Genomic DNA, 22,050 nt, shown 5'->3' on the forward strand with positions numbered 1-22,050 from the left:
AATTTGTGGGGGGAGAGGGGCAAGGCAATTCAACCCATCCCACTTATAATACCCAAAAGTTGGAAGCAACCCAATTTTGTAATTGATATGTCCATCGACAGCTAAAGGAATAAGTTATTTATAATAACTTCATATAATGTACTCAATAAAAAGGAATGAGGACTTCCCTGATGGTCTAGTGGTTAAGACTCCAAGCTCCCAATGCAGGGGGCATGGGTTCAAACCCTGGTCGGCAAAGATCCCACATGCCCTGTGGTGCGGGCCCCTTCCCCCCCCCCCCCACAAAGAAGGAATGAACTACTGGTATTTACACAATATGTATGATTCCAGTTACATGACAATCTAGGAAAAACAAAACTATAGTGAGAGAATGAAGATCAGTGGTTACCAAGGGCAGAGGGGTTGGGGGAAGTGATTACTGCAAAGGGAACTTTTGGGGGGGTTGGAAAGAATCTCTAAACCGCACTGGTGTTTATATACGTGATGACATATTTGTCAAATCTCATCAGCATGTTCACTTAAAAATAGTGAATTTTAGGGCTTCCCTGGTGGCGCAGTGGTTGAGAGTCCGCCTGCCAATGCAGGGGACACGGGTTTGTGCCCCGGTCCGGGAGGATCCCGCGTGTCGCGGAGCGGCTGGGCCTGTGAGCCATGGCCCCTGAGCCTGCGCGTCCGGATCCTGTGCTCCGCAATGGGAGAGGCCACAACAGTGGGAGGCCCGCGTATCGCAAAAAAAAAAAAGTGAATTTTATTGCATGTAAATTATAGTGCAATAAAGCTGAAAAAAAACACTGAAAAGATTTGCATAATTTTGTTTTGGAAATTATTTGACTCCAAGTAACTCATCTGATTTATGATTGGATCAGGTTTGACAACAATCCACAGGCATACTTCAGAATGCTTATGAAATGACAAATATCGGACCCATAAATTGTCACATGTCCCAAGAGGTTTTTTTGGTTTTTGGTTTTTGGATTTTTAGCAAGACAAAACATGTTTATTTAGTTAAAACTGGTGAGTGGGGGCAGGACACGGCAGAAGTGTACAGAGCTGGAGATGAGAGGGTCAGGGGTCAGCACAGCACTCAGGATGGAGGATCCAGAAGTCTTGGAGGTGGGCAGTTCTTTGGAAACTTATCACCCACTTTCCTCGGAGCTACATGAGGCTCAAGAGCCCCAGGGGGGCTCCAGAGTCCTGACCAGGAAGGGAAGCCTTGTCCCAACAAGTCTAGGGAGGCCCTGCCCCCAGCAACAGCAGGAACTCTTGGGGACAGCAAGCTCCAGGTTTGTCTCTAAGATGGGGATGTCCAGGGTAGAGAAAATCTAGAAACTCTGAAGCTCCATCATCCACAGATGAGGAACACCAGTAGCTGAGCCCAAGTGGGTTATCAAATGGATTAACCACACACACACACACAGACTTTGCAAACTAAAAAGCAAAAACAAGAGATAAAAACAACCCCAACGCTGTCATGAATCACCATCTCATAGAGAACCAACAAGTGGCTACCAGTGGGGGGACGGGAGCAATATAGGGGTGGGCGAGTGGGAGGTACAAACTGCTGGGTGTTAGATGGCTACAGGGAAGTATTTATTGTACAACATGGGGAATATAGCCAATATTTTGTAATAACTGTAAATGCAGTGGAGCCTTTAAAAATTGTATTTAAAAAATTGTATAAGGGGCTTCCCTGGTGGCGCAGTGGTTGAGAGTCTGCCTGCCGATGCAGGGCACACGGGTTCGTGCCCCGGTCTGGGAAGATCCCACATGCCTCGGAGCGGCTGGGCCCGTGAGCCACGGCCGCTGAGCCTGCACGTCCGGAGCCTGTGCTCCGCAACGGGAGAGGCCAAAACAGTGAGAGGCCCGCATACCGCAAAAAAAATAAAATAAAAATAAATAAAAAAAATAAAAAGTACGGACGCTGACTCTCTCAACCTCGAATAAAGCATCCCCCTCGGAGCCTTTTTCTTCTCTTTTATAAACTGGTCTCCTAATACCTACCTCTAGGGCAGGAGTTAACAAATATTTTCTGCAAAGGACCAGATAGCAAATAATTTCAGCTTTTGGGGTCATCTGGTCCCTGTTGCAACTACTCTGCCATTACAGCAGGAAAGCAGCCGCAGACAGTATACAAACAAATGAGCAGAGCTGTGTTCCAATAAAACTTTATTTACAAAAACAAGTGGAGGGACACAATTTGCTGGCCCCTGTCACAAAGTTTGGACGGATGACAGAAAGTAATTCATGACAAAGATCTAACCCACAGTAAATGCCAGAGCATTGACGGCTGTAATGTTGTTACTATAAACAGAACAATGCATCCAAATTCCTTCCTCTGAGGACCTCCTGCGTGATTCCCATATGCACCCAAGGTGTTTAGAATATCTCTTCCGGCTACCAGGTAAGCTATGCATCCCTTTATCATTGTTGAAGTTGTTTATAAATTCCTGATAAACGTTGGGTGCTGTTCCAGGTACTGAGAGGACTCTTCCCCCATCAGAGGGCTTATCATACCCAAGTCATTCTCTCTCTCTCTCTCTCTCTCCATGCATTTTCAGAACCTTTAACTGACATGTAAGAAACACGTTTCTCTACCTTGAAGCTACCATGCTGGACAGACCACATAGAGAAGAGGTCAGATGGTGGAGGAGCCCTAATTGGTCCATGCTCCAGCTGTTTGAGCCTTTCCATCCAAGACACTGCCCCAGCTTCCAATCCACCCCCGTTGTCACCATGTAGAGTAGAGATGTATCACCTCCACCAAGCCCTGTGCAGATGGCAGGTTCGTGAGCAAACTAAATGTGGCCGTTGTCTGAAGCCACTAGGTCTTGGAATGATCTGTCACATGACCTTAGTAACTGGAAAAATTGATTGTTTCGTACAGGTGCTGAGTGCAGTGCTTTCATGCTCCATAACTGGGAGGAAGGGAAGGCAAAAGGGAGGAGGGGCAGAGTGTGGACAGGAGGGAAGGGTGGTGAGAAGGAAGGACGACAGGAAAGGAAAGACTTAGTGAGTTTGCCTGGAGTAAAGCAGGCACCATACAAATAGCTGACCTCTCCGCTAGGATGGGGTGACGGGGACTCTGAGAGTTTGTGAGAGGCAGAGGGCCCCACTGTAAGGAGGCTGGGCAAGTTTCCTGCAGGATGTGGTGTTGATCACAGTGATACAAACAGAAAGGATTTCCTCAGGCCAGAAAGGATGCTGCAGACTGTGGGATCAGCTTAAGGAAAAGGTAGCACACAGGTACGTGCGGATATTGTGGGAGTGTAAGGTGTGGATGGGGTGGAAGGAACGAGGCTGGAGTGGTTGGAAGGTGGAGCCAGATTATGGCTCAAATGCCAGGCTGAGAAACTTGGCTTTAATTCAGAGGATACTGGAGGCCCATGAAAGAGTAATGAGCCATGGAAGGTCATGAGCAGATCTATGTTTTAGGAATTTTGTTTCCAGGTGAGATGTAGAATGCGGACTGGAGAGGGACATAAGGGATGTAGGAAGAGCAGCATTCAGGACCCATTAGGGAAAGTTGACTAGTTGTTCCCCAAACATACATTCTTCCTTTCTTGCTCATAATACTAGAGCCACTGGTTTATAGCTGGGCACGTGAGCACCTAGAACAAAGAATCATTTCCCAGCCTCCTCTGCACCTAGCTGTGGCCATGTGTCTAAGTTCTGACTTAGACGAGATGTGAGCAAAAAGGACATGTGTACTCAAAATGAAAAGACACGTGCCCTCTTTCTTCCTTTCTTCTGGCTGCAAGGCAGATCTGATGGCAGGACCTGAGGCAGCCATTTTGGACCACGAGGTGGAAACCCTATTTTGCCAGAGTAATGAGATGGAAAGAGCCTGGGTCCCTGATGATTATGGAGCTGCCAAACGGGCCCTGGATCAACTGCAGTAAATAAACTTCAACCCGATTTAAGCCACTAATAGTCCAGGTCTTTCTGTTACAGCAGCAATCCCATCTCAGAAAATAGGAACTCCAGTCTTCCCATTGCCTAGAGCAAAACATGGAGTCATGCTTATCTCCTCTTTTTCTCTCAATGCCTGCCAGCTCTTCCTTGAAAATATATCCAAAAATCTGACCATGTCTCAGCATGTCCATTGCTACCATCTCTCACTGGATTAATATGAAAGCCTCCTAGCTGGTCTCCCTGCTTCCCCCTGTTCTCCACACAGAAATTAGGCAATCCTTTTGAAACTTAACTCAATTGCCATTGGGGAACCATCTTGGTCATCCTCGATTCAGGCAGGAAGCATCCGTAGATGCCAAAACTAATGAGTTAAAAGTTTCATGACACACAGGATATTTACATAGTCTCAAAGTAGCTCTCCACAAGATACTTATTAATTACAAAGGAAAAAATGTACGGAAACCCGGCAGAGGTTTTCTCTGTATGCTTTTGCAACTTTTCTACAAGTCTGAAATTATTTCAACACTGGACCAATACAACATAGACATGCGGCTGATTCAGTTTGTTATAAAGCAGAAAATAACACACCACTGTAGAGCAATTATACTCCAATAAATATGTTAAAAAGAAAATAGATGAACCTCAAAAACACTATGAGGTCACATATTGTATGATTCCATTTATAGGCAACGTCCAGAACAGGCAAATCCACAGAGACAGAAAGCAAATGGTGGTTTTCAGGGGCTGTGGGGAGGAAGGAATAGGGAGTGACTTCTAATGGGTATGGACTTTATTTGGGGAGGGTGAAAATGTTTGGGAATTAGATGGATATGATGGTTGCATAACATTGTCAGTGTACTAAATGCGATTCAGTTCAATTTAAGATAGTTAATTTCAGGGACTTCCCTGGCAGTCCAGTGGTTAAGACTTCGCCTTCCAATGCAGTGGGTGCGGGTTCGATCCCTGATCGCGGAGCTAGGATCCCACATGCCTTGCGGCCAAAAAAACAAAACATAAAACAGAAGAAATATTGTAACTAATTCAATAAAGACTTTAAAAATGGTCCACGTCAAAAAGTAAAAAAAAAAAAAAGATGGTTAATTTCAGGTCAATTTTTTTAAAAAATTTGATCAAAACACTTCTATAGTACCATCAATTTCTGATCCTTACAGTGACCCTGGGAACCCACAATCCACCCCCATCACCTTTCTGACTTCATGTCCTACCCCTCTGCCCTCAACACTCTGCTCCATAAACAGTAGCCTTGCTGTGTGAGCATTCACCTCAGGACCTTTGCACTGGTCCTTGCTTCAACCCAGGATCCAGACTCACGTCTGTCTGGAGCCCTTTCCCCATCACTGCCTCCTGGATGCAGTCCCCCAACACGGAAGCCAAATGCCTTCAGCTTCAGGAGACACATCTGCCCTAGATCCCGCCCAGAGAATAAACAGCTCACCACCAGCCTCCCTCCTCTGGCCAGGCCAGTTTTTAGACTCACCCTCCTGGTGCTACTCCCCGCCCGCTCTCCAGGGCCAGTCGGTCTCAGAGGAATTTCAAGGAACAACCTTTCCTAACCCCTCGGGTCCCAGGAAGAACTCCCCCGAGCTTCTACGCTGCCGGAGCGACCTCCGTTTATGGCACGTTTCAGGCAACCCATGTTTAAGTCACCTCCCCACCCAGACAGGGAGCTTCTTGAGACTCAGGCTTGGGGCAAGTGCATTTGAGTTGAAGTCTGGCTACCCTATCCTTTGCAATTGTCATGGTCAACACCAATATCATGACCATCCTCATAGCTGTCTCCAGTCTCATCTCCTCTGGCCAGCCACACCCCCACCTGCCCAGCCTCCCCAAGGTGTTCCCTCAGCCTAAAACCCTCTCTGCATTCCTGGCTCCACCTTGAAATTCAGGTCAAGGCTCCCATGACACCTCGTCAGAGAGGTCATCCCTGACTACCTCACCAGAAGTGGCCACACCTGCCTGTCCCTCAGTGACTCCATTTCTTCACATTTATTTCCTCCACAGAGATTACCACAATCTGAAAGTCTTACTCATGTGTGTGTCCCTACCTGTTTATCTTCTGTCTTCCCACCACACCCGCTAGAATGACAACAACACAAGGGCAGGGGTTTTGTCTGCCTAGCACTTAGAACGTGCTTGGTACACAGTAGGTGCTTGAGTATTTGCTACTACATGACTTTGGGACTTTGCATACGCCACTCCCCAAGCTTAGAATATCATTCCTTGCCGCATCTTCCTTGGCGAACTCCTATTCATCCTTCAGAACCCCATCCAGTTATCACTTAACCTGGGTGGTCTTCTTTGACTGCCTCACATACCCACCACAAAGTTGGAATAAGTGTCTCCTCTGGGGACACTCAATGCCCTGTTGCCACCTCCAGCAGTGCACATGTCACTGTGAATTGCTACTGTGGGTGCCAGCAGGGTCTATTTCCCCAATCGACCTGACTTCTTGAGGGCAAAGGATGAGGCACAATTAGGTCTCAGGGACCATTTATTGAATGAATGAATGAATGGACAAATATGTAAGTAACTATATCTCCCTGAGACCCAGCTCCCATCTTATTTATATGCCCTGCCAGACCTGTGAATTCGACCTCCCTCCTTGTCCTAGGAATTCATCAGCAAATCCTACAGTTGGGGGACAGGTGTGGGGGGCATGCCTTGGGCGAGGAGGATGAGGGAAGAGATGGGGTGGTTTCAGATATGACATACAGAGGATCCTGGCTTAACAAGCAGCAGTGAGAATTCTGTTTGGTTCCTGGGATCTCCCAACAGAGAGAATAAACAATCCAGTTCCCCAATAACAAAGCTATCCCAGTTCAGGGACAGAGGCAGATTCAGACCCACAGAGTCCTAAAGTTCACTCAGTAAAAGGCGCTCTACCGTCGGTGTTTTGGTGCCGGGTTCCCCGCCCCCCGGTGAGCACCTCCACCCAGGGCTTACTGAGGCAGACAGTGCAGGGGTGTGAGCCTCCACTGGTATTTGGGAACCACGTGCTACGGTTTGGAGAGAGGGAGGCGCCTCCTTTGTGGCAGGGAAGAAGGAAGGAGGCCCTGGGCTCTGAACGAGGGCAGGGCGGAGGCTGGGTTTTGGTCTCACCTGCTGCTCCGGAGCGCAAAGAAGCTGCTGTGGGTGGGGCCTGGGGGCGCCTGCGCTCCACCGCCCTCCTCCCTCAGACCCAGGGACCAGGTCCCCAGCCCCTCCCCACTCAGACCCAGGGACCAGGTCACCAGCCCCTCCTCCCTCAGACCCAGGGGTCCAGACCCCCAGCCCCTCCTCCCTCAGACCCAGGAGTCCAGGCCCCCGACTCCCACTGAATGCCTTTACAAGGACACTTCTCTCCACCTGCACGCGAAGAAAGGGCCTGGTCTCAGCCAGATCTGCATTTGTCATGGCCCGGAGCCACTGAGACTTGGCCAGATGGCCCTCCCCTCCGTGGCTCAGGCAGCTCCTGGCCTGGAACACTCCTCCCTCATCCTCCAGGCCACCTGGGGCTGCCAAACTTGCCCTTCAGGTTTAGCTCTGGCCACCCCACCCCTCCTCCTTCAGGAAGCCTGCCCTGACCCTCTGAGGAGCCGCCTCCAGGCTTCCGAGGCACCCTTAGCATCTGCCATTATAGGACCTGTGGAAAGAAAGACATCATCGATGTGGTTGCTAACACTTCTTCCCTAGGATTTTCTCTTCATTGAGTACTGTACTAAGACCTCTCTGTAACCTCCTTTAATCTTCCCAGTGCTGTTATCCCCATTTTACAGATGGGGGACTGGGGCACAGAGAGGTTAAGTAATTTGCCCAGGGTCACACAGCTAGATAGGGGCCTGGACCATGAGGTGGTAGCACGGAGTAACAACCAAGATGCAGTGTCTGAACTGTATGGCCTGGGTTCAACCATCTCTACCACTTATTAGCTGTGTGATTATAGACACGTTACTTAACTTTAATATGTCTTGGTTTCTTCATGTATAAAATGGGGATCATTGAACCCATTTCTTAGGACGTTGTGAGGTTTATACACACACACACACACACACACACACACACACACACAAGGTGCTCAGAAGAGGATATGAGCACACAATAAGTATTACCAAAATTATTAAGTGGCAAAGCCAGGACTCGAACCCACACCCACCTGGGCTCTTTATGATCACACCACACAATAGGATCATCTCTCTTTCTGTCTGTTCTTTCTTCCCCATCAATCCAGGACAAGGATGTGCCTTCTCTGGTTTCCAGCCTCTCGTAGTAGAGACTGTGGGGTCAACATGTGTTCAGTGAAGCAAAAATGCACACAAGTGCACCAAATGCAAAAACTCAGTAATTCAACAAATGTCACTCCAGCACTTACTACGTGCAAGCCCCTATTCTATATGCTGCAGGTACATTGGGGAACTGAACACACAATAGTCTTTGTTGTCCTGAAGCCTTACATTCTAATGGGGAGGACATAAAACAGACAAAATAAACAGGTAATATGTGAGTTACAGGGTGATAAATGATCTGGAGAGAAACTAAATGTTGGGGGAGGGGGAAGAGACTCTGAAGGAGGGACGGGTCAGAGGTGCTGCCGTGTTAAACCAGGTTGGCCGCCAGGCCTCCCGAGGCGCTGCCATTCAAGCGAAGACCTGAAGGAGACGAGGGGCAAAGCCTCTTCTCATCGATGGATATGAGAAGAGCTTTCCCGGCAGCGGGTACAGCAAGTGCAAAGGCCCTGAGGCAGAATGGCATCTGGGTACTCAAGGAGCAAAGGAAGAGATGAGGTAGGGTACCATCACTTAAGGCCTTGTAGAAGGTCTTCTCTTTTATCCAGAGAAATGGGGAGCCACCGAAGCCTTTTGAGAGTGGAGTGACGTAAGCTGATTCAGGTTTCTATGGGGGTCCATGCATTGAGACCGGACTGGGGAGGAAGACGGCAGGGAGACCACTCACTGCATGTGTAACTCTGAGCAAGTCTCTGAGCCCTTGTGAGCCTCAGTTTCCTCATCTGCCAAATGGAGACACCCCAACACTCACTCCACTGGGTTCGGGGAAGAAGCGGTGTGTATAACTCAGTTAGCGAGGTCCATGGCACAGGGGAAGTTCTCGAAAGGAGATTTTCATGCCTGGGGAGCCTGTTCATTTTTGTGATGCCCTTGGAGCAGTGTTGGGCATTGAGTCTTAGCTGTCATCGTTATCGGGAACTACTGAGGGACATTTCCAAAGGAGGAGGGAAGGGGAGGGCTGGGGGCCGAGGGCACCGGTGGAGATAGGAACGCCAGAGAGGAGGTGTGCACAGAGCAGGGATGGACACCAGCCCTGGAGATGGAAAGGTGGCTCCGGGTTCAAAGCCCACCCTTCCACATTGACCATGAACAAGCGGCAGTCAACTTAGCAGAGATACCAGGAGAATTCGAAGCGGGTATTTCTGACGCGTGAAGGAGTTTGACATCGAATTACTGTAGTTTCTCCTGTTGTGATGGAGACAATAAGCTTTCTGGCTCCCCTGAGGACATCCCAGCCGGCGCCCTGGGTCTGTCAGCCAGCCCCGCCCAGGGGCCACGCCAGCAGGCTGTACCAGGTGAGTGCTCAGGTATGTGGAGGAGGGAGGGCCCTGGGAGTGAGCAGGAAGGAGAGGCCCCTGTAGGGAAGGGAGAGAAGAGCTCAGAGCCTCCTGTCTGACACAGCTTGAGCAGCAGGTGAGGAGGGGGCCCAGGGAAGAGAGCTGGGTCCTAGCGAGGAGGGACGGGAGGTGGGGACTCCTTGGTCTGGGGGAGGGGAGCAGGGGGCCCAGACTCCTGGGTCCAGACACAGGAAAGGCTGGGGGAACTAAAGTCTAGTTCTGAAGAGCTGGGGGCTGGAGATCGGACCCGAACACCTAAGGGAAGACTATGGGGTCGTAGGGGCTGAGGAATTGGATGAATGTTCTCTGAGGAGACTTGGTGTCCAAACCCTTTAGTTCCAAGGGACAAGGAGCTCTGAGTTCTGGACTCCTGGGCCCCTGAGAAGGTAAAAGGCTAGAAGACAGGGAGACAGGATCCCTGGGTAGAGGAAGGAAAATGGGGTACACACAGGTTAGGGAGCTGAATGCATGGAGCCCTGAGGAACTGGGGGTGCGGCAGTGTACTAGGTGTGAGGGGGGAGGGCCTGCAGGTCTAGATTCCTGGTCTGAGGAACGACGGCCTGAGGGCCTGGACATCTGGGTCTGAGGGAGGAGGGGCTGGGGGCCCGGATTCCTGGTCTGAGCGGGGAGGTGCTGGGGCAGGAACCATAGGTCCTGCGATCAGGTCCGGCCTCACCTCTTTGCTGCCTCCCAGGGCTCCAGGTGGCAGGAGCTCCCCATTCTCGGCACCATGAGCTCCACCACTGGGTAAGTACCCCCGCCCACCGGGTCCCCCGGCCGCCCCGCTCTTCCCCCCGACCCTTTCATCCACACCCGCAGCCTGGACACTCTGAGGACCACCTGAGCTGCCTCCCTCCTGCTGCCAAGCAGACAGACCTGGGTCCAAATCCAGGCGCTAACTTTCAGCAGTGGTGTGGCCCTGGCCAAAGGACATCACCTCTTCAAGCCTCAGTCCCTCCTCCGTGAAACAGGGACAATTCCGATAGGCTAATGCACATACAGCACCTAGCAGAGCATCTGACCAACAGCAGGTGTTCAACTCATGAGAGCTGCTAGGTCATCGCTGTTACCTTTTTCCTTTTTCTTTTTTTGGCTGCGCTGCGTGGCATCTGGGATCTTAGTTCCCCAACCAGGGATGGAACCTGGGCCCACGGCACTGAAAGCACCGAGTCCTAACCACTGGACCTCCAGGGAATTCCCAGTTGTTATATCTTATTATTAAATATTGACCCTTTGCTAAAAGCTCAGGACTGTTTATAATGAAGGGTCAAGTCTCCTGGAGTAAGCAGGGAGAAGGATAAAGAGAGAAGTGTGGGAATAGCTGCATGGGAGATGGAAGGGAGTGAGTTCTCCAGCCCAGAGGTAAACAAATTGTGGGGAGATTTGACTGACAAGGGCAGGAAGAAGAGCAGAGGTTTGACTAAAAGAGTTTCTCATCCTTCATCTCTCATCTCCGACCCCAACCAAGCTCTGAGCTGTTATTTCTGTGGAAATGGGGACTCGAGAATTCTCAGAGAAAGATCTGGCTGAAAAGAACCTGGCCCGTGGGGGTAGGAGGGGAAGAAGATAACTTTCCATCTACTCCCAATACTAATGCTATTGTAAAAAATCCCATTTATTGGGAGTTCCCTGGTGGTCTAGTGGTTAGGATTTGGCGCTTTCAGTGCCATGGCCCAGGTTCAATCCCTGGTCGGGGAACTGAGATCCTGCAAGCCACGCAGCACAGCGCAGCCACAAAAAAAGAAAAAAAAAATCCCATTTATTGAGCAACTACTGTGTGTTAAGCCTTTTGCATCATCTTAATAATGATAATAACAGTTACTAAGGCTGCACAACATTCCAACTGCATCATCTCATTGAATTCGCCCAACAGACCTACCAGACACTATAGGGTAACTAACCCCTGTCTTATGGAAAGGGAAACTGAAGCAGGAGAGATCGTCTCCCACCCGGGGTCTTATGACAAAGCAGTAGCTGACAGGGGATTTGAACCCAGGTCTGGGTGACAGTAGAGACCACACTCGCCACCACGAGCCAGTACCACTGCCATACTTGTCTCGTTAAAGTCCAGCTCTGGCCCTGCCCTCCCCTGCTCAAAACCCTCCATGGCTCCCCACCGCCCTCACAAGCTCTGCTGGGCACTCAAAACTCCCATGATCTGCCCCCAATTCCCATGGCCCCTCTCACCCCTCTTTTCCTTCACTAGTCCAGAAGCTTCTCCCAAACGGAGTGCCAAGTCTATCTATGGTGAGTTGAGGGGCAAGGAAGCCCCGGGCCAAGAGAAACTAGGTCTGAGGGAGGAGGTAACTGAGGACCCGAACTCCTGGATCTGATGGGGGAAGGGTTTGGGGGTCTGGACTCCTTTTCTGAGGGAGGAGGGGCTGGGGGTCTGGACTTCTGGGTCTGGAGGGGAGGGGGCTGGGGGGCTGGACTCCTGAGTCTGAGGGGGAAGGGGCTGGGAGCTGGGTCTCCTGCAGCCATTCTCCTTCTCCCCCCACAGAACAGAGGAAGCGTTACTCCACCGAGGTTATGGCCGATGTTTCCCAATATCCAGTCAATGTGAGTCTGGGGTCTGTGTTGCCACGGGGAGTCTTGCAGGAGGCAAGGCAGGCCTGAGGAGATGGGGGAGTTGAAAGCAGTTGGACCTCCAAGCCGTAAGAACTTGGGAAACTCAGTTAGCTCATCTGCAAAGTGGACTTCTTCTGCCTTGCCTCAGATGTGGGTATCCAGTGGAGGAACTCAATTCCACTTGAATCTGCCAACTTTTCCTCTGGACCAGCTCCTGTGCTGGATAGCTGGACCACAGGGACAAATCAGATGCAATCCTGGATGAGTAGGGGTCAGACAAGGTCCAGAGGTACCAGCAAAATTGCCAGGTGCTCTAACGGAGGTAGAGCTGCTTAGAAGGAACTAGATATAATCCAGACCATTCTCTGCCTTCAAGGGGTCTAGCTGGAGAGCTAGACCCAGGGAAGACACACAAAGGGCACTGGGAGGAGGTGGAGCAGGTGATCAGAGAAGGCTTCCCAGAGGAGGTGTGCGTAGTCGCAGGCTATAAGGCTGATGCCAGGGGCTTCTCAGCCCGCCTGGCTTCATCCCGGGACTCACTGCTTTCTCCAGCACCTGGTGACCTTCTGCCTGGGTGAGGAGGATGGCGTGCACACGGTGGAGGACGCCTCGCGGAAGTTGGCCCTCATGGACAGCCAAGGCCGCGTGTGGGCCCAGGACATGCTGCTGCGCGTGTCTCCCACACACGTCGCGCTGCTGGACCCAGTCTCCAAGGTGCCACGGGGCACACGGGTGGAAGGAGCAGCTTGGACTGAGCCCACCAAGGCATGGAGAGCCCTAGGGACCTCAGGGATCTGAGTGTGAATCTTGATTCCTGCACGTTCTTCCTCTAGGAACTTTGGCAAGGGACCCCCGCCCCCTTTTTGAACCTCATTAGCCTCATCTATTAAACAGGGGTTAACTATCCCTGGCCCCTCAACTTGGGGTGGAGGTTGCCCTGCGCAGTGCCTGTACGTGCTGGCACTGCTGGCACCACTTAGGAGTATCCTTGGCTCAGGGTCTCAGTTTACCCGCTGTCCCACCCTCCACCCCACAGGAGGAGCTGGAGTCTTACCCGCTGAGCGCCATCGTGCGTTGCGACACGGTGATACCGCCGGGCCAGAGCTGCTCACTGCTGCTGCTCGTGTGCCAGGAGCCCGAGCGCACGCAGCCCGACGTGCACTTCTTCCAGGGCCTGCGTCTGGGGGTGAGCGAGCGGGGGTCGGGGCCACAGACTGAGACCCTGCGGATTCCGGGCGGAGTCCGGAGCCGGACCTCCAACGGGGCGGGGCCTCTAAGACGGGGGCCACGGTGTACGGCAAAGGCGGGGTCAGGGCCAGCGGAGGGGGCGTGACCTGTAAAGGAATTCTGGGAGGGAGGGGGATTTGAGAACAGATTGAACGTAGGGTCGAGAAGGAACGAGAGGGCCGAATGGAGACGGAGGCTAAGAGCTAAGAGCTCGGACAGAACGTGGACGGAACATGGAAGTGAGGGTCTGGGGGAGCAGCCAGAACTAGGATGGGAGTGAGTGTGGTCAGGGGCGAAGCGCCATCTGGACGGGGCCTTCGTGGTTGGGGGAGGGGCCTAAGGCAGGGACAGTTTAAGAGCCAGGGTGTGAGTTCAGGGCGTGGACGTGCGTGGGCGCAGTGCGTGAGCTACGACTGGACGTGGTCTGGGGCCGAGCTGAGGAACCGATTCGGAGAGCCGCCTGGGCGGGCAGTGGGTGGGTTGCGGTCGTGGCCTGACGGCGTGATTGACAGGCGGAGCTGATCCGAGAGGACATCCAGGGAGCTCTGCACAACTATCGCTCGGGCCGCGGGGAGCGCAGGGCGGCGGCGCTCAGGTAAGGGGGTCGGGCTGGAAGCTGGGGAGAAGAGACGACGGGGAGGTCTCTGGGGAGCCAGCTCCCCTCTTTGGGCCTTAGTTTCCCCAACCGAGAAATCGGTGGATACCACTAGCCTAGAGCAGAACGAGTTTTAAATGGAGTCAAACAAACCCTGTACCAAGTGTACTCCCCTCCCCTCGGTTTCTCCTCCCTCTGCCTCAGTTTCCCTCCGGAGAGGTGCTCTCCCATCCCCCATATATCGGATTTCTCCCTACCACTGAGAGCCTAGGTTTGACCCCTTTGGGCCACAGTGTTTCAGATTGAAGCCCCGAATTTCTCCCCTCCCCGGACCCCTCGGTGTGCCCAGCCTTAGTTTCCCCTTCTTCCCCCGCAGGGCTACGCGAAAGGAGCTGCAGTGCCACCCCTCGCCCGCCGCCGAGACCCCGCCCCTGCAGCACCGCCCGACGGTCCGCGCCGCGATCAACACGGTGGAGCCGGCCACGGGCCGCGGGCGACCCCAGGCGGACCCCATCCCAGAGACTGCAGAGATGCGGAGGCCGGGCCGGGCGGAGGTCTGCAGCAGCGCTGACCCGACCTCTCGGGACCTGGGCCCCTGCGGCCCAGACCTGGCCAGTCTGCAGGCGGAGCGGGAAGTGGTGAGTGAGGCGGGGCTAGGGCCGGGGCGGGACTGGCTGCAGGTGTGAATCTTCTGTCAGGGGGTGGGGCTTGGTTCTGGGGACTTGGTCAGACTTCTGGGGGGGTGGCCGGAGGGGACAGAGTGGGGGCAGAGTCAAGCATCAGAGGGCGTGGCCCGGCCTAAATATGCCTAAGCGCTCTTGGTTTGAGAGGGCTTGGACAGGGGTGATGAGGGTCCAAGATTCAGGGGTCCCACGTATCCCCCTGCTCTGCCCCCCAGGACATCCTGAACCACGTGTTCGACGACGTGGAGACCTTCGTATCAAGGCTGCAGAAGTCTGCCGAGGCGACCCGAGTGCTGGAGCACCGAGAGCGCAGCCGCAGGACCCGGCACCGGGAGGCCGGGGGTGAGGAGGCGCCACCGAGTGGCAATCCTGAACACCCTCTTCCTGGCCACTCCCAAATATCCACCCTCTCCCTTGGGTCTCCCCTTGCACCCCCTGCCAGTTTGACTCCCTATCGCGATCTCACTGGGTCTCTGCCTCTCTCTTCGACCCTGCCTGACGCTGTCTGCATGTGCCCCATCACCGCGCCTGCCTCTCTACCCACAGAGGGCCTCCTGACGCTGCGGGCCAAGCCGCCCTCAGAGGCCGAGTTCATTGATGTGCTTCAGAAAATCAAGTACGCCTTCAGCTTGCTGGTGAGGACGCGTTCATCCCGGGGCGTCAGGGGGCGAGGGGAATAACAAACCTGACCTGTCCGCGCACTAATACCCCCACCTCCCCGGCTCCACAGGCCCGGCTGCGCAGCAACATCGCCAACCCCTCCTCCCCAGAACTGCTGCACTTCCTGTTCGGACCTCTGCAAATGGTGAGACACCCCCGGCCTGAGGGCTGCCTGCAGCAGGAGGGTTCCACTTCAAGGTCTGATAGCTTGCCCACTCTTGCGCCGCTGCCAGATTGTGGACGCCTCGGGCGGCCCCCAGTTCGCGAGCTGCGTGCGGCGGCCGCATCTGACTTCCGAGGCTGTGGCGCTGCTGTGGGACAACGTCACCCAACTTGAAAACACGCTCTGGACCTCGTTGGGGGACTCTTGGACCCGCCCGGGGTAAGAGGCGGGGGTGGGAGGCTGGAGGAGCGGCAATTTAGGGGCGGGGCTGGGAGGCTGGGGTCGTGGTGATTGGAGAGACAGGCCTGAAAGGCAGGAGGCGTGGTGATCCAGGGGCGGAGCGGGGCGGGGGGGGGGGTGGGTGCTGGCTGGGAGCGTGGTGATTGGAGGGACAGGGCTGGGAAGCAGGAGGCGTGGTAATTTAGGGGTGGGGTTGGGAAGAGGTGGCGGGACTGTTGGAAAGATGGGGCTAGGAGGGTAGGTTAGTTGTGGGGCTTAGCTAGAGGGTGTCGCCAAAGAAATTGAAGTTCAGGTGGGACTAGGTCAAATGCCACGATCCGATGAGGAAAGGCGAGCAGCTTTGCGTGGCGTATGAAACTGTCTGCTGAGCCTCAGACAGCAGCTACCCCCTTTGGTGGTGTGGCAGTGCCGGTGGTTCTCTCCTAGGCAGGCCTGTCAACTCCAGGCTCTGGTAGTAATTTGTACCCAGGACCTGTCCTCTTAGCCACTCACCTTTCCCCAAGGAGTGTGTTGTTTTCTCTGTTTAAAAAAGTTGCAAAAATAAATCTTAAAGTTAGGTAGTTAGGTTTTTCATAGCATGATTTAAAAAAAAAAAAAAACTCAAACCGGAATAAAAGGCAGGACTTAGAGGAATGGAGTGAGGCTATGCCGAAGAGGCGGGCTTAGGAAACGTTTGGTCTGTGGTTTTGGAAAGGGGGAGCAGTCTTTGCGCTTGGAGGCTGAGAGCTTCAAGGGAGTAGGTGCAGAGCTAGCTGCTGGACTTAGGGGAAAGGGACGGGATGTGTGTAGCTAGAAACACGGTTTGGAATCAGAGGCCAGGGCGGAGCATGAATGGAATCAGGGTATTTACAAATATAGTTGATGTCGTGGATGCAGCTTAGAGGCAAGGGCAGGGCTTGGCAAAAGGGGGCAGGATTAGACTTGTTGGAATAGAACGAGGCTTAAGGGGAGGGGGAGAACTTCATGAAGTTACTGACAGGGAGGTCATACCAGGATCCCTGAGGATCCCTTGCCCCTCCTTGGCTGCAGGATAGAGCTACCCTCAGAGGAGGGACCCCCATACAGACCTGAGTTCTACAGCGGCTGGGAGCCCACAGCCACGGACCCACAGGGCCGCGCCTGGGAAGACCCGGTAGAGAAACAGCTACAGCACGAGCGGCGCCGCCGGCAGGTGAGGCTAAGGCTTAAGCTGCCCCAGATGACACAGGGGGGGCCGTGACTGGGAATTCTGGGGCGCAGGCCGGGCCCCACCTGATCTACTGCTCTCATCTCCTGCAGCAAAGCACTCCTCAGGTCGCTGTCAATGGGTAAGTGTCAATGGGTGAGTCGGGTCAGGTGGGGTCCAGGAGGGGTGCGTCCTGGGGGGTCCCAGCGCTGACTCCGCTTCCCCTTTTTTCTTTTTCCTTTTGTCTTCCCGGCTCTTCGAAGGTGGGTGAGGTGGCGATGAGGCAGGGGCCTGGGCTGGGACGGGGGGAGGATCAACGAGGGAGGGAGTGGGGCCCAGACTTCTGGGTTCTAGGGAGGAGGGAACTGGAGGCCCAGATTCCAGGGTCTAAGGGAGGAGGGTGCTGGGAGTGGGTAAAGTCTGAGAGGGACCTCTAGATCCCCAAAGGTCTGGAAGAAGGCAGTTTGGTTTCCCAGGGCCTGGGAAGCTCCCTGCCTGGGTCCCTATAAGGACAGAGTCCTGGGTGTTGGAGAGAAGAGGCTGGGGAATTAGATATTGGGTTTTGAAGAAGAGCTCAAGTCTGGTGCTTGGGACCTTGGAGACCCAGGGAAGTAGGCTTGGGACTTAAAGGGCCAAGGGGCAAGTTTCTGGGAAAGTTAGGAAGTGGTAGTATCTCTGGGCTCCTGAGAGAGGTAAAGGCTGGGAGGCTGGACCCTTGCTTTCCCAAGGCTCTAGAGCAATTGTCTCAGTCCCTGCTGGGTGTCACACTGGGACCTTTTAAGCATTAAAAGGTCGAGGAAATTAAAGCTTGAGATCTGGACTCCTAGGTCTCTGGAGGAGGAAAGAACTGGGGGTGCAAATTCATAGTTCCAACAAGCAATGGTGGTGCAGACTCTTGGGTCCCGGGGGAAGAAGGGCCTAGAGGAGCTAGGATTCCTTGGGCAAGTCGGGGGGCAGATGGGAGGGAAACTGCGTGGGATGAGAAGACAACAAAGCCGCAGGTCTGGAGGAGCAGAAGGGGGTCTGGGTGAGGGCTTGGGCAGAGAGTCTCAGCAGAGACGGCGGCGTGCTGGGAGCTGCCGCCGGCCCCACACAGGGGGTGCCTCGGCCCTGAAGACTCCCCTCTCCCTTGCACAGGTAGGCCTGATCCGGGCTGAGGTGCCTTTTACTGGGTTGTCAGAGCTAAAAGTCTGCTCCCCTCCCCCAGCTGCCTGGTCTAGCGGACCCCCCTCTCGGTGCGCTTCTGAACCTTGAGCTTGACACCCACAGCTTTTAACTCACCTTTTTTTTGCACTTCAAGTTCTTTGCGGAGGGCAGGAGGGGAATGGAAATAATAATAATCCCTCCCTGAAAGAGGGAGAAGTCTGTGAGTTTGTACAGGCTAGCAGTCAGGAGCTCAGGGTCATGGGAGCACGCAGGTTCACATCCAGCTGTGTGCGAGTAGAATGGAATTACTCAGGACATGAGCTCTGGGGCCAGCCTGCCCGGGTCCCAGCCTGACTACACCTCTTTCTTGCTCTGTGACCTTTACATCACCGTGTCACTTGATATCACTGTTCCTTTCCTGTAAAATGGAGATAATAATTGGGTCTCTGGAGGGAGGAAGGAACTAGGGGGTCCAAACTCATGGTTCTACCAAGTGTTGTCTCTAGCATCAAATCAGCTAATACATGTAGCAGACTTTGAACAGTGTCTGGCATGTAATAAGTGCTATATAAGTGCTAACTATTGTTTTTATTATGTTTATGAGTTATCATTATGCATGAGTCAAGTACACAGTAGATGCTCAATAAACAGCAGCTGTTTCTAGCTGTGTAATCTGGGGAGAGTCATTCTATTTCTCTGAGCCTGAATGTTCTCATCTATAAAATGGAGCTGATGCTAGTACTCATATCATGTGCCTACTGCATGGTGCCAGGCACATAAGGAGCACAGTATATTCAAACCGGTATTACAATTTCAAACCTCTGTTAACAGTATTAACCGGCCTCCCCTGCCTCGACCCCTGCTTGGCGTTAACCCCAGCTCACACCAACACCCTACAGTCCAGAGCAGTGGAGCTGGCTACCTCCTTACCCCGCAACCCTTTCCCCTTCTCCTCAGTCACCAAGACCAGGAACCAGAAGCTGAGCCCCAGGGGCTGGAGCCGGCGGGAAAGTGGGTCCTATGTAATTATGACTTCCAGGCGCGCAATAGCAGCGAGCTGTCTGTCAAGCAGTGGGACATATTGGAGGTCAGAGGAGTGGGGGACGGGGTGTGGGGCTGGGGGGTTGGAGTCCACCCAGCCCTAGCTACAGACACAGCCTCTGAACCCTTCCCTCTTCCAGGTCCTGGATGACCAGCGCAAGTGGTGGAAGGTTCGGGACCAGAGGGGGCAGGAGGGATATGTACCCTATAATATCCTGACACCCCACCCGGGGCCGCGGGGGGGCCGCAGCCTGGTGAGCCAGGGCAGACTCCTGGGTCTTGAGGGAAGAGGGGCTGGGCTCAGATCCTGGGTCCTGGGAACAAGAGGCGTGAGGGATAAGGGGTCAAAGTCACTGGCAGAGGAAGTGGCTGAGGATTCGGAAATTCACCTCCAGGCTAAGGGGACTGGGACCCAGTCCTCTTTCCGATCCAGGTGCTCTCCTCTTTTTCCCCTCTCCAGGAGAACAGCACTCCCTCTCCCCCTCCACCACCAATGTCGGCCCCGGCTCCGGCTCCCCCTCCACCACCAGCGCCGGCCGTGGCTCCGGCTCCCCACCCCCCACCAGCGTCCGCCCTGGCTCCGGCTCCCCCTCCCCCGTCAGCCTCGGCCCCGGCTCCTACCCCCCCGCCCCCTCCCGCACCAGTGCCGACCCTGGCTCCAGCTCCCGGTGCCCGACCAGCGCGGACCCAGGCTCCGGCTCCGTCTCGGTCTCCCAGGGACAGCTGCGAGAGCCTCAACAACTTGGACTCCGGCAATAAGGGTGAGTGGTGGGGGCACCCCTTCGAAGGAGCGGTCCTTGTCCTCGCTTTCCAGGCAGAGAAATCGAGGCTCAGAAAGAGTAAACAGAGTCCCGACCCATCACGAGGACGCTGGAGGTCCCCGACCCTCTGAGCCCAGGGCCCTTCGCCCTGAGTCCGCCCTCCCTCCCGGTTTCCCGCCTGCAGAGAAATTCTCCCAGATGCTCAGTATCAACGAGGAGCTGCAGGCACGCCTGGCCCAGGGCCTCACGGGCCCCAGCCGCGCAGCCCCGGGGCCCCGCGCCCCGGAGCCGCAGCTCAGCCCGCGCTCCAACGCTTCGGAGGTCCGCGCCTGGCTGCAGGGCAAGGGCTTTAGTTCAGGGTGAGTGTGGCAGGTGCCGGCTAGGGGACCCTGAGATACCGGCGCTAGGGGCGGAGCGCTCCGATTGGCCCAGAGGGGGCATGGCAGACCACGGGAGACCGGGATTGGTCCAAAACGGGGGTCTGTCTGATAGCAACTGTGACTGTCGGGCTGCGATTGCCATGGTTTTCCAGGCTCCGATTGGAGTCTCTAGGGAAGCCCCGCCTCCCTTGGAAGGCAGCCCCCCCCCCCCCCCCCACGGCGCGCTATGATTGGTGGATGGGGATTCAGGAGCCATCAGCAGCGGCCGCCCCCCGGCTTGAGAGCTAGAATGCTGCTCAGATTGGACAAAGGGCTAAGCGGGCGTAAAGTGGTTGGTGGGGCTGAGGAGGCTTGAGCCGTGATTGGCCAACAGGCCTGACTGTGCCCTGGATGCCCCTGCTCAGGACCGTGGCCGCGCTAGGCGCACTGAGCGGCGCGCAGCTATTCTCGCTGCAGAAAGATAAGTTTCGGGCGCTGAGCCCCGAGGAGGGGGCGCGCGTGTACAGCCAGATCACAGTGCAGCGCTCGCTGCTGGAGGTGAGGCGGGCGCTCGTCCCGAGCCCGGACTGGGGAGGGGGCTGAGGTCTCTGCCTGCAAGGTCCTGATTTTCCACCCCCACCCCCACTCCAGGACAAAGAGAAAGTGTCAGAGCTGGAGGCGGTAATGAAGAAGCAAAAGAAGAGGATGGAAGACGAGGTGGAAACGGAAGTCATTTGATCCTTCCCCGCCCCTCCACTAAGTTTCCAGGAAGCAGCCCCGCGGGAGAACGGACTCTGCAGACTGCCCCCACCAACGGAAGTAGATCCCTCCAGGGATCGCCGACCTGTTCCAGCCTTGGTCTTACCCCGTCCGGTTAGATAAATCGGCCCGTCCTTAATGGAGTCTCCTGAGAAGTGCTCTCTTATTGGCCGAGAACGGGCACTGAGACAATTTAGGGCAAGTGCTTGCGCTCGGGAGCCCTGTGTATTGTGATAATGCTACCCAGTCTATAAACAGCCTCCTCTTAGCAGGCGATGTCAACTGCTGTCCCTTTTCTACCCGGGTACCAGGGGCCAGGAACCTGCCCCTCACCCCAGCAACAGCTTCACAGGAAAGGAATCTAGCAGATGTCTCCACTCTCTTTAGTTTCTTTCTCTGAATCCTCCCAACTCAGGCTTCCTCCTGACCTCCCAGCCTCCAGTCTGTCCTCTAGTTCACTCCAGAGGGATCTTCTGAACACCCGAGGCCCCAGTCCACCCCTTGCTCAAAATCCTTTTCTGGCTCCCCGTCGCCGTCTTAGCCCCATAGCCTGGCATTCGAGGCCCTGAGTGGTTTGGTCCCTATATCTCCAACCTCGTCCTCACCTCCTCATCCCCAGTGCATTCTGGTCCTACCCTTCTCCACACACTCCCCAAACCCCTTCAACCACTGGAGTTTTAACAATGGCTGGTTTCTGCTGGCTGGAACGATTCTCTGCCTGTTGAAATCCTATTCAGCTGTCCTGACCCAGCTCAAATACCCTCTTTGGAAAAGCCTGCCCTCATCCCCTAGGTTAGTCTCCCAGCATCCACTTTTACACCTTGTTCTCCACCTCCAGCCAGGGGTCCAGCTACGGAGAAGTGGCTGCCTCCTGAATGTGTCACAGGCTTCCTGGCCACTCTTCATCCTGTGAGAAGACGGCCTAACAGGAACTTCCTACCTCCTCAGCAACAGCTCCTTTTCCCTCTGGCCAGCCAGCAACTTTTTCCCGTCATCTGGGTGGCTGGCGAGGCTGGTTTGGGACTGGTTTTCTCTGGATCCCAACCTGGTTCAGCTTGGACGCTTCTGCTTCCCCAGAATGCCCCCTGACAAGCTCCCCTCCCCACCCCAACCAATTCCTGCTGGCCTCTCCCCCGGAGCTCAGTCAGCTT

At 54.5% G+C, this 22,050-nt stretch overlaps 1 protein-coding gene across 8 annotated transcripts; it reads left to right on the forward strand.

Annotated features, from left to right (window-relative positions):
* The first annotated feature begins 9,515 nt into the window (after positions 1 to 9,515).
* EPS8L1 (EPS8 signaling adaptor L1) lies at positions 9,516 to 21,173 on the forward strand. 8 transcript variants are annotated; one of them, XR_012328073.1, is made up of 20 exons: positions 9,516 to 9,608; positions 10,227 to 10,279; positions 11,739 to 11,779; positions 12,033 to 12,091; positions 12,653 to 12,865; positions 13,137 to 13,286; positions 13,840 to 13,922; positions 14,299 to 14,560; positions 14,821 to 14,947; positions 15,152 to 15,240; positions 15,336 to 15,410; positions 15,499 to 15,647; positions 16,698 to 16,839; positions 16,947 to 16,975; positions 18,937 to 19,066; positions 19,161 to 19,274; positions 19,481 to 19,781; positions 19,966 to 20,140; positions 20,535 to 20,698; positions 20,792 to 20,841. XR_012328073.1 is itself a non-coding variant. In XM_033845781.2 (20 exons), exons 2-20 carry the CDS (start codon positions 10,263 to 10,265, stop codon positions 20,876 to 20,878), a joined length of 2,376 nt encoding a protein of 791 aa, XP_033701672.1. In that variant the 5' UTR covers positions 9,516 to 9,608; positions 10,227 to 10,262; the 3' UTR covers positions 20,879 to 21,173. The 8 variants fall into 8 exon arrangements, 6 of the variants coding, with proteins under 6 accessions (XP_033701672.1, XP_033701670.1, XP_073652280.1 ...); XM_033845781.2 differs by having other exon boundaries at positions 20,566 to 20,698; positions 20,792 to 21,173; XM_033845779.2 differs by having other exon boundaries at positions 12,653 to 12,814; positions 20,566 to 20,698; positions 20,792 to 21,173.
* Positions 21,174 to 22,050: the final 877 nt, after the last annotated feature.

This window comes from Tursiops truncatus, chromosome 19 (assembly GCF_011762595.2).
Source record: "Tursiops truncatus isolate mTurTru1 chromosome 19, mTurTru1.mat.Y, whole genome shotgun sequence".
NCBI classification, from domain to species: Eukaryota; Metazoa; Chordata; class Mammalia; order Artiodactyla; family Delphinidae; genus Tursiops; species Tursiops truncatus.

What these genes read in the sequence shown, in the direction of transcription:
- EPS8L1 (XM_033845781.2), top strand. An exon ending in TCCAGGGCCTGCGTCTGGGG is followed by an intron (nt 13,287 to 13,839) that starts GTGAGCGAGCGG and finishes CGTGATTGACAG; the next exon opens with GCGGAGCTGATCCGAGAGGA. An exon ending in CTTGGACTCCGGCAATAAGG is followed by an intron (nt 19,782 to 19,965) that starts GTGAGTGGTGGG and finishes TCCCGCCTGCAG; the next exon opens with AGAAATTCTCCCAGATGCTC.